Source organism: Trichoderma aggressivum, assembly GCF_033847375.1.
Source record: "Trichoderma aggressivum f. europaeum strain CBS 100526 chromosome Unknown scaffold_010, whole genome shotgun sequence".
NCBI classification, from domain to species: domain Eukaryota; kingdom Fungi; phylum Ascomycota; class Sordariomycetes; order Hypocreales; family Hypocreaceae; genus Trichoderma; species Trichoderma aggressivum.
The window spans coordinates 233,237-245,026 of NW_026946376.1; the positions used below are offsets into that span (position 1 = coordinate 233,237).

Consider the following 11,790-nt stretch of genomic DNA (forward strand, 5'->3'; position numbering starts at 1 on the left):
GATATTATCCGGCTATGCAGATACTGAACTGCCAGATTTATCCGTCCATCGCTTTGTATTACCTTAGCTACGCCATACATTCAAAAGGGACCAGATCCAGTTTTACATTCTTCTTCGATAAATCTTATTGTAACTTTGGCTTTCTATCTACCTTCTTGTGTAGATATGCCGCGAATTTGCCACGGTATATAAACAAAGGAGATCCATGTTCGATTATGCTCCGCAGGCTATCATGAGAAAGCTGAATCCAGAAATGTTGTCATATTTGAGGATCTTTGAACGCGTGCGTATATGTATATGAATCATCTAACTTGTGTAGTTGACAACTTCGATTCGATGCGTAAATAATATATATGATATGCCATATTATTAATAGATAATCATGCATGAAACATCACCATTTCGGATCTCTTTAACTAGACCGCGATCGCAAAGCTAAGGCCGTACGATCAGCTTTACATAAAATCTATCCTGGCTCTCAAGAAATTGCTAAATTTCCAAATCCTTTGCAAACCTCGGCAGTTCTGTTTGGGAATAAACCTTATTAAGACCAGAAATCGGTAAAGTGTTATATTAACAGAACCCCGATGAGGATGAAGTGCAGCACCATCGTCGCATTCAGCGTTCAGGACCATTCATCTCATCATATGGTAAGACCTAGGAAGTGACAGTGTAAGCACCAAGCTTAGTCCTGAAATCCTCGAGCCTGATAATAAAGTAAAAGATGAGATGATGAGCTGACAGCGTGATTGGCGGTTTCCACTCCCGGCAACGTCTCTGTAAGCCAGCGTATACTCTGTACATTATTGTCCGATGAACCATTGTCCTGTCTACAATGTCCTGATTGCTGAGGATCCGTGGCGAGTGAGTTAAGCCGCAGCCCATAAGCGTCAGGTATGTCATGATATGAGTGCAATGTACCGTTATCTCTCTGTACATCTCAGCATGAAAACGTCCAGCTATGCTTAGTTTCCACCAGTTCCACTCTATACACGAGTTTGTAAACGACATAGTACGCGCCATTTCACCAAAATTCTTACACCGAGCGTTTAAATGGAAATAGGTAGACGATGTCTTCGAGTTGATATTTCCTCCGGTATCCTCAGCCTGCGATCTTATAGTGCATGTGATAACGCTTAAATAGCTGATAAGAAGATGCATCATCGCAGTCAGATCCTGCCAAAGCTAGGGTTGATCGGCTAGTAAACGATGTGTAAGACTATTAAGATGCTTTGTTTTGGCATTTCATACGGTGTCTTATTGTCCATCGAACATACATCTCAATGACGTATATATCACGATGGTTACATGACGACGACATTCCATCAGATTACTAGGAATAGTGTTAAAGTTCTTGAGGCATGTAATTCCTTCAACGTGCCTAATACGGCCGGAATATGGATTTCATGCGGCCACTAGTGTTCACATAAAGAGGGACGGTCATCATGAGAATATGCATGAATAATACCAGATAGGTTAAGATAATACTAGTAGGATGTAGGGAGATGGATTCCTGGGGACTGTGAAACTTGTGAAAGGCAAAAGGTTAGGCCAGGATTAGATAACAAGTGAGGGAGCTAGTCGTAATTTGGTCTCTATAAATGATCGGAAGCTGAGTCGACACATGAGACATCTCGAATTTTGACAATCTATATAGCAGAACCGACAAGGGACGCGAGTGATAGATAAAGCTCTAGCAATATTGATCATTGCACAAAGTGCCACTAGACAAATCACGCTAAATTTCATATCCATTTAAATAAGAGGCGTTATATCATCGAATGGGCAGCCGTGGAGATGAAGTTTGCATGACCCTGAATAAGCCCTAGCGATCCTGTTCGCGACGCCACCAATCACATAGTGTTAATTACAGCTTGCAGACTGAAAGAAGTATAACAACAAACTTATAGCTTCATATCTTCTTGGCTAAGCTTTGTAAGGAGTCCTAACTTTAGCATTCGGGCTTTGTGAGGGATGCCAAGTCACCATTTGGAACATTAACTTTCATCGCGCTTATATGCCTCCTCGCATACGAGTACCTAATACGGGCATTTATTCGAGCTCTCTCTTAAAATCGCAGCGCCGCTCTTTTTCCTTTCTCTGTCTTCTTTAACACCTGCTTGGATTTCCTCAGAAATCATCTCATCTTGTCTAATTCCAGCCGCACAAATATATAGCCCCTTCACCATGAGGTATGAGCTCCTAGGTGTCGCCTCGGCATCGGCCGGCGTTCTATCGCATCTTCTCTACTTCATCCATGGCCATAAGGCCATGCAAGCGCCAAGAATTTTCGCCTTCTACTTGATGGCAGAATGTTTACTATGGGTACGATGCTTCTATCTACAGGGCGCATTTCAAGGGGCTCTCAGGGCTACCACGATATCTTTGTTCTACTTCCTAGGCCTCTTTACTAGCATCGCAGTATATCGCCTCTTCTTCCATCGCTTAAGGCGTTTTCCTGGACCGCTTGCAGCGAAGCTCACCAAGTTCTATGGGCCCTACACGGCTCGGAGCGGCAAATCACATATTAACTTCATCAAACTCTTCGAGAAATACGGAGATGTCGTCCGAACTGGTAAGCTGCCGGCCAACGATTGACATTGAAGTGAGGGTATTGACTTGTCTATTTTTATTGTCAGCTCCAAATGAGCTCATAGTGCGATCAACGGACGCTCAACAGAAAGTCTTTGGGGCTGGTACCCGATGCTCGAAAGAAAACACTCCTTATGAATCCGTGGACTACAAAGGCTTCCAAAATTTGGAGGCTATGACAAATCGCGAGGAACACCGCAAGAGACGACAAATCTGGGACAAAGCTTTTTCTACAAAGGGTAGGTTACATCTCTTTAACGCCTACTATTCTAGAAGCTTAGATGGTAATAGCCATGGAATCCTACGAAACCTACGCTCGCGAAGTAGTATATGAATGGCTGGGAAAGCTGGCAACTCTGCAGGGTCAACCAGTTAATACTTCATTGTATTCCCTCTTGATCCCTTTCGAAAACATGGGTCGCATGGGCTTTTCCATTAATTTTGGATCCATCCAAAAGGGCAAAGAGGACATTATGTTGCACTATCTTGAAGAAACTCTTGGTATGATCGCAAAACTCGGCACCATGTGGTGGCCGATTGCTTTAATCAACGCGTTGGGAGGCAGTGGCGATCACATTGAATTCGAAAAGCTGGCCTGTAGGGTGGTCGACCAGAGAGAAAAGGTAGGTGTTGCGATATGCAATCTCTACATCAGAATCTTCGTAACTGGATCTGCTGACGTTCTTATAGCAACCCGATGATGAGAATGAGGACATAATGAAATATATTCTCCAAGACCATCACGCAAAAGTCCCAAAGGGTTTCCACCATCACGATATTCTATACTCAGACGCTCAAGTCATTTTGGTCGCAGGGACTGACACTATGGGGGCAGCTTTATCATTTGCTTTCTACCATATAGCCCGCGATCCCGCTGTACGACAGAAATTGCTCGCAGAACTTGAGCCTCTCTATGGACGCACGTTAACCGGAGAATTTACCAACCTTGACTTGATTGATGCTGAAGCACCGTATCTAAACGCGATTATCAATGAGACAATGAGATTGGACAATCCGACTTGCTCTAATGGTGGTCGAATCACGCCACCTGAAGGGCTCGAGGTTGACGGTATCTTTATTCCTGGCGGGGTGGTGGTCTATACACCAACATATGCTATACAACGAAGTGAGTACCTTTACGAATACAAATACATCACTCTTGATATTCTTTTGGTGTCGAACTTTTGGTAGATGCCTTCTAACCACTTCAATCATGATAGGCGCAAAGTACTTCAAAGACCCAGACAGTTTTATTCCAGAACGTTGGACTACACGACCTGATCTAATTATGGATAGGCGGGCATACCTTCCCTTCTCTCTCGGTTCTCACAGTTGTGTGGGAAAAAGGGTTGCTATTCTTGTGCTACGCTTGGTTTTGGCATATACGGTCTGGTACTATGACTTTGAGTTTGCTCCCGGTGAAGATGGGCTCGCCATCCACCGAGATTCGATTGATGCTTCTATTTTGAAGCCGGGCAAGCTGGAATGCGTCTTTGCCCAAAGGACTTGAGTCGGGGTATGAGTGTAAGCACCATAGCATTTCTTGTCAAGCTCCATGAATTTCTACTGATATCGGGCAGATGTAAATTGATGACATGCCTGTTGAAAAAAAGGGTTCATATGAATATGCGCAGTCACTCTAAATGCTACCTGGCATAGTTATGCTATGACAAGAGTAGATATTCCCTAGCCAAGCAAGATTGATGAACAAAGACGGCGCGGAAGCAAATAATCAGCCGGGGCGAGATCCGAATCTTCAGAATTGCATGCAGGGTTCAAAAGTTTCTTTCCGATGAGCTAGTAATCAATCTCAGACGTACAGTAAGAATATGATATCAACGGCTAGATTCCGGATGGTTGTGATTGTAATCTCGCGAAAGAATATAGCGCATGTGCGGCGCTTATTAGTGCTTAGTCCATCACAAGGGCATTGCCTGATCGCTTTCAACGCATGGAGCGGTTCCCATCAACCCACGTAATACGAGTACGGCTGTAAAGGGATTTAGCGACTCTGAGTATTGTGGTTCTCTAATATCGTTATAGATAAAGAACCGTTGGTTACGGAGTGTCTATGAACGTACTACGTGGCTTTCCCGTAACCCGAGTGGACTAGAAACGATGCCTACCTCCCACTTTGTTTCCGCCGCCACAAGTTGCGTAAGAGTACTCACACCGGCTACATGTACTCAGCGCTTGTGTGTGAGCGTCAGAGCTTGATGGCGTAGCCAAGACCCGGAGTACTACAGATTGGATCAGGTTTCCGAGGCTACCTCCATGGCGTCACCCGTTAGGTCTTTGGAGCTGTCGATCCCCTAAACAAGCTGGTACTGACTACAGGTAATCTTTCCACTGTCCAATAATACCTTTGTAGCACAGCATAGATGTTGATGATACCGATATTGAGAAGAAAAGAGGCGAGGAAGTCGACAAAACGGATTGAGCGTCGTAAATTGGCAACAAGAGATCAAGACTATATTATCCTATTTCGGCTCCATCGTCACCTCATCATTTTGAAGCGATGTTTCTCCAGTGTTACTTCAATGCAGTCGAAAGAGACTAAAGATCAGGCATGCTGAGACTCGCGAAAACCAACCTTTAAGGATGCGGGTACTGCAGAAGAAGCAGCTACATCATATCCTGAATGGGCCAATTGTCTTTTCCGTGATTATTTATTCGTCCTGGTGGCCATGGATGATTCAGAACGCATATCGATGAGAACTGGTGATACATGGTAGCATACCGCACTTTTCTATTTTAGGGTCGTTGATCCCTTGTCAGGGAAGCACAGCAACTCTGAGCTTGTTCGGATGGGACCAATTTCCCTTTAGAGTAGGTAATAAAGCGATTACTTCTCCAACCCATCAGACTGGACGCAGCGCTCCCTTCCAAAGTAAGAATGATAGCTGAATCTGGCATCACGCCGACGACGGCATCAAGCATGGCAACCGGCGTCTGTGGAACAAGGGTCCAGCCTCGTGGGAATCTCGCAGCTGCAACGCGAATACGTAAATATTTAGATCCATTATCTATGGCCAACAAAGACACGACAGAGCTTGCTGTTGATGAGATGGAGTGGGCCGTCGCCATCAGCCTTACGGGTAGGCCATTGTGCGGCTTATAGTATATGGCTGGCCGGTGATCGGAAATCTGCCGGGCTTGTTCGCTCTGTTCTCCGTATCAGCATAACTCACAAGCGGCAATCGTGTTTTGTATAGAATACGGATGTCGCTCCGCAGTGGAGCGAAAGATTCGCCTCAGCCACGCGCGAAGGGCGAATTCTTGAGCTTGTCAGACACAAGACCGATCCGGAGACTCGGATCACTGAACAAAATATCCCAACGCCGAGAATCGGAGTTCCAGGCATACCTTGTCGCTCCGATTTTATAATCCTCATGCTGGTCCATGTTGAACCGGGTAATAGGGGATTTCCTCTGAAACGCCAAATAAATAGCGGTATCAAAGGAGGTGAGTACATACGCGACGTTGGATTTGTTGCGGCAAGGCCGAGTCGGTATCGCCTAAAGACGATGGTGATGGAATTAGTCATCGTAGTAAACATTATGAAGCAGCAGTGGCTCTATTCTAAAAGATGGCAATCAGGGGCGACTTTGTGCATGCTGTACGGAGTAGATCTGCTAAATTTTGGCTGAGTTGCGGGCCGCCGTGTTTCGAAACGGGCGATAGTAAGTCGACTGGCGACTACGGAACTCAAGAAACTAAAAGATCATTGAAGCCAATAGCGCAGGTAATTGCCAGCATATGGAATACATAACATTACTAAGTGGGCGCATACAGGTCAAGTTTACCATTCGGCTGGACTCAAAGAATGCCCGCAGTAATATACAGCACCCCATATTGTGGGAGAGTTGAAGCCAGTAACATTGAGTCATGCTTCACACAAGTTAACACAGTCGGTAAGCTGGCGCAAGTGCGCGCGGGCTTGAGAATCTGATGGCAAAACGAATCCACCCTCGTAAGATTTTAGACGCCGGGGCGTGTACGGCGTGTACGGGGGACTTCTTTCTAGGATGGGTGGAAGAGCGAGATATAAAGCAAGCCATGGGCAACTCTGCGGTTCCTTTGAAGTGTTGATTCACTTACGAGAACAGTTGTTAAACGTTGAGACAGCTTTCATCACAATATAAAATGACTCAATTAAAAAACGGAATCAAGTCGCCAATTCAGCCCTCTCCGCGAGTAGCAGGCAACGTCCAAGATGTGTGGTGAGTAACCATATGAGACTCAGACTAATGTTTTACGTTGATCGTGACTCACTAATCGCATTCAGGTCCATCATCAACGCTGCAGCAGCAACTACACCTAATCAGCCTGTGGTGAACATGGGACAAGGCTTCTTTGGCTACAACCCTCCCCAATTTCTCATTGACGCTGCGAAGAGTGCGGTAGAGCGCCTCGACTGCAACCAATACGCACCTCCAAAGGGCCGCCTCCGTCTGCGAGAAGCCATTTCCAATGCCTACTCTCCTTTCTGGGGCCGGAAGCTTGACCCAGAGACCGAAATCACCATCACCACTGGCGCCAATGAAGGTTTTCTGAGCTGTTGCATGGCCTTTCTTCAGCAGGGCGACGAGGTGTTGCTGCTAGAGCCCTTTTTCGACCAGTAAGCGCGCCATTCTTACGCCCGTCTCATCAGCCGGCTTAAAGATATGAAGTGTTTTGATGCTAAGATGAAACAGATACATCAGCAACATTGAGATGGCCGGTGCCAAGGTTGTATCTGTGGCGTTGCAGCCACCAAAGTCAGGAATGACAAAAACTCACTCTGCTGGCGAATGGTCGCTTGACATTTTGGCATTGAAGAAGGCCATTACTCCTCGAACGAGAATGCTCGTTTTGAACACACCTCGTTAGTAGCGCTCTTGTATCTGGATAGTGGTGGTGATGCGGCTAACGGATTTGATCTGGTAGACAACCCATTGGGCAAGATTTTCAACCACGAAGAACTGAAGCAGATTGCCGATGTTTGCGTGGAGAACAACATTCTCATCATCTCTGATGAAGTCTATGACCGACTGTTTTACGTCCCATTTTCTCGCATTGCGACCATGTCGCCCGAGGTGGAGCGCATTACTTTGACTCTCAGCTCAGCGGGAAAGAACTTTTATGCCACAGGTTGGCGAGTTGGTAAGAAAACTCATCATTCAAGTTATTATATTATTTTATCCCAAGCTGACTGAGTGTACAGGTTGGGTTATGGGCCCGCCCGAACTTGTCTCATACGTCACAAAGGCGCACGCACGGATTTGCTATTGCTCCCCATCACCTCTTCAAGAAGCGTTTGCTATTGGTTCGTTCAGATAATTGATCTCAACATACAAGGTACTAATGAAAAACACAGGTTTCGAACAGGCCGAAGCAAATGGCTTCTGGGACGAATGTATCTCCGACATGAAGTCCAAGATGGACATGTTTAATGAGATTTGGCACGAGCTTGATATGCCCTACTCCGAGCCTGAAGGTGGCTATTTCGTCGTGGTCAACATGAGCAAAGTGCAACTACCAGAGAATTACGACTTCCCTACTCACGTAATTAACCGCCCAAGAGACTTCAAGTTGGCGTGGTTCCTGATCCAGGAACTTGGAGTGGCAGCAATTCCGCCAAGCGAGTTTTATTCACCAGCCAACCAACACATTGGAGAGCAGTGGATGCGGTTTGCCGTATGTAAACCAGATGAAGTGTTGGAGGCTGCTAAGGAAAGACTAAGAGGATTAAAAAAGTACATTAATTAGACGATTCACGCGGATCAGTTGGCGCCATGTTAGAGTAGACTAGATTAATATTAATTATATGAATGCCCTTTTCGCTAAGTTGTATTGTTTACTCAACATAATATTAGAGCCTAAGATATGATGCTGAGGCCCAAAGCTACATTTCACCGCTCATCGGACGTCGAGATCCCCTGGATTCGCCCCATCGCACAGCGGTGTGGAACTGATGGTCAGCTTATTTGCTTTCGTAGAAATCAAGGCATTTACACGACTTTCCATAACTAAAAACAAGGCAATCCAAAAGAGCCGATGCCATTACTCGGGTACAGAAGTGCTAGTGTGCCCGTAAAGCTACACTTCTCTTATTACTTTAGCGGTTCACGTACCTGAAGCCACTGCTCGGTTGTGTAACCTCTTAAGTGCTTACCGTTTAGTAACTGAAAACCCAAAGAGGGGCAGAAACAACATGCGTTGGGTTCCAGATCTTGTTAGGTTGCCATCAACAGTTGCAGCTTCATACACCAATGTCCGAAAATGGCAGGTACATAACCTGACAGGATGAAAATACTCAATTTCACATAGATGTAGACGATTCTGGTAGTATGATAGGCTATGGCTATCAACTAAAAGCTTCTGCTGGATAGGTTGCATATTGAGATGACCAGGCAAGCGGAGGTCAGAAAATTCAAGACGGACAAGGTTACAAACACCCACGCGATAAATTATATACCCATTCTTCAAGTATCTACTTCTATAGCTATATTCCTTCTAATATTTACCATTATATCTACATTTCTTAAATTCCTACTATTATATTGATATTCCTTGAGTAGATGCTACTATAGTTCCATTTTTCCGGTAACTGCTACTCTACGGAGTATGTGCCTCTCCATTTTGCGGTGTTGTGTTTTTCTGACCTACGCTTGCCAGGGTGTCGATCGGCATGCGAGTCGGCATACCCTGTCTAGCTTTTCAACAAGCAAATAACCATTGGTTTCTATCCGATTTGCGGGCGCTGATCTTGCCGTAGATGGGTGGAGAATGCTCAAGTGCCGTCGTTCTCATTTGTATTTAATCTAGTTACCTGGCTCCGTGGGCAATTGATCATCGTTTTCTTCTGGCTGCTCAAAAAAAAATCTTCTTTTTTCAAGTACCAGCGCTGCTCTCATGGAGACAGAACTCAAAAGCGCCGTAGAGGCGACGAGCGAGGCCAATTCGACCAATGTCTCCGAAAAAGATGTTGATCGCGCGTTGTTGCGAAAGATTGATTGGCGCGTGATGCCAGTAGTAAGTCTCGGCTGTCGAAAGGTCTTCTGCTCAAGATACTGACATGATGTACGTCTCAGTTGTGCGTTACATATGCTCTTCAGGTAAAGACCAATCTATTCTTCTATAGAAGGCACCCGGCTTTTGTTATGACAGTGAATAACTGACAACTTCCGTATTAGTACTGGGACAAAGGCTTGCTTGGCCAAGCAGCTGTATTTGGCCTGCGAACGGACCTTGGCTTGACTCAGGGCAAATCTTACTCTTGGGTGTCCGTGGTATTCTACTTTGGTCATATAGCCGGCATGTATCCCGGCTCCCTACTAGCACAGCGGTTCCATCCCAAGCGCACCTGTTCCATTCTGGCTATCGTCTGGTCCATCATCATGCTCACCACGCCAGCATGCACGTCTTATGCTGGTATCATTGCCAATCGCTTCTTCCTCGGTGTGGTCGAGGCAGGCGTTAACCCTGTCTTCATGCTCATTGTTGGTACATGGTACACACATTCGGAGCAGGTCTTACGATCCAGTATCTGGTATTCCTTCAGCGGAGGCTCGTTGTTAATCTCTCCGGTCATCAACTTCGGACTTGCCCACATCCACAGCAGTCGATTGAACCCATGGCAGATGATGTATTTATTCGCAGGAGGTATTTCTTTCCTTTGGGGCATTGCATTGCTTTGGGTATTCCCGGATACCCCACAGCGTGCCAAGGGCTTCACGGAGAACGAGAGAGAGCTCATCGTCGAGCGCACGCGCGTTAACAACGCAGGCACCGAAAACAAAGACATAAAGTTCTATCAGACCAGGGAGGCTCTTCTCGAGGTCCAGTTCTGGGGAATTCTCGTGCTGTCCCTGTTGAGCTGCACAGGTTCGGCTGTTGTCACGCAGTTTGCTTCTATTGTGTTTAACGGACTGGGTTTCGACGCTTATACCTCGCTCTTGCTTAACCTCCCGACCGGTGCGATGGCTTTCATTTGTGTCCTAGGCTCAGGATACCTTGGACGACACTGGAAAAACTCACGGTTCTTCATCATCTCATTATCTTGCCTACCGGTCATTCTTGGCTGTTCTCTTCTGTGAGTTGAAAGTCTCCTCTCATCCAATTAACGTTCAGAACACTAACATGCACTCAAGCTGGAAACTCGACAACAGTAGAGGTGGGAAAATCTTCGCCTTCTATTTGCTCAACTTTTTCTCGTCTGCCTGGGTCCAATGCATCGGTCTGGGCACCTCAAATACGGGTGGTTATACAAAGAAGGCTGTGTATGCCTCCGGAACCTTTATTGGTTACTCGCTAGGCAACATTACGGGCTCTTTGCTCTTCGACCAGTAAGTGACAAGAATGAGTTCAATGTTTCCACTTCCAGCCAAATAAATGCTAATGCCAATATCACTCATAGGAAATTTGCTCCCAAATTCGGCCAGAGCTTCACAGGTGTTTTGATCTGCTTTGTGATTTGCTTCTTCCTCGCGCAGGTAGTCCGTTTTGTGCTTGAGAGAGAGAACAAGGAGCGGACAAGGATTCATGGACCGCCCACTTTTGAGAAGGGCCTCGATGACTTGTCGGACAGGGAGAATATGTCATTTAGATACGCACTATGAGCCACTCTTGACCACTAGGATATCAAGATTCCCCATCGCAAGTGGTATTCGACACCGAGATGAGCGGGACCTAGGTAGAATTGCATGATTCACGTTCTGTTTGGCTCGGGTCCTAGACTGGGGGCCAGATCCATTCTCATAAGGCTCGTATCAATTTAGTGGTGTCTTTCTGCTTAGCCGCCATAGCCTCCGAGACAGATCCACCCAATCTCATCGCAGGACTTTTCACTCTCCATGCGCGTAACGGTCGCTGGGCTGCTGGAAGAGCGGATTGGTTGCATGTAGAGAGACCGATTTGGCCCCCGAAGAGCACTAGAAGAGGATCTACCTTTGAAAGGTCAACGATGCTTATTGCTTCCGAAGACGGTGCCTTTTTCAGCTGCCAAGTTTTGCCTTTCAGCTGAAAACACAACACCGAGTCTCCAGCTCAGCTGCACGTAGGCTGGCTATAGGCAGCCGCGACACTTCTTTCTGGCTTATTTTATCGTCAAAAGAAACATCGCAGCGAGATATGCAATAGAAAGGCATATATCAAGGCTTCTTTGGTCAAATAAAGCCCTTGTGGCGGTATATCTACGTAGATCATCCCGCAGCA

At 46.1% G+C, this 11,790-nt stretch overlaps 3 protein-coding genes across 3 annotated transcripts; all 3 read left to right on the forward strand.

Moving 5' to 3' along the window:
• Positions 1–2,187: 2,187 nt before the first annotated feature.
• On the forward strand, positions 2,188–4,102 carry Triagg1_3458 (uncharacterized protein; the record flags this gene model as incomplete). Its single annotated transcript, XM_062897752.1, has 5 exons — positions 2,188–2,575; positions 2,640–2,831; positions 2,884–3,215; positions 3,283–3,779; positions 3,889–4,102. The coding sequence occupies 5 exons, from the start codon at positions 2,188–2,190 to the stop codon at positions 4,100–4,102; spliced, it is 1,623 nt and encodes a 540-aa protein (XP_062757447.1).
• Positions 4,103–6,738: 2,636 nt separating this feature from the next.
• On the forward strand, positions 6,739–8,549 carry Triagg1_3459 (uncharacterized protein; the record flags this gene model as incomplete). Its single annotated transcript, XM_062897754.1, has 7 exons — positions 6,739–6,815; positions 6,881–7,213; positions 7,290–7,459; positions 7,522–7,737; positions 7,799–7,900; positions 7,952–8,271; positions 8,451–8,549. The coding sequence occupies 7 exons, from the start codon at positions 6,739–6,741 to the stop codon at positions 8,547–8,549; spliced, it is 1,317 nt and encodes a 438-aa protein (XP_062757448.1).
• Positions 8,550–9,489: 940 nt separating this feature from the next.
• Positions 9,490–11,195, forward strand: Triagg1_3460 (uncharacterized protein; the record flags this gene model as incomplete). Its single annotated transcript, XM_062897755.1, has 4 exons — positions 9,490–9,609; positions 9,771–10,669; positions 10,728–10,922; positions 10,994–11,195. The coding sequence occupies 4 exons, from the start codon at positions 9,490–9,492 to the stop codon at positions 11,193–11,195; spliced, it is 1,416 nt and encodes a 471-aa protein (XP_062757449.1).
• Positions 11,196–11,790: the final 595 nt, after the last annotated feature.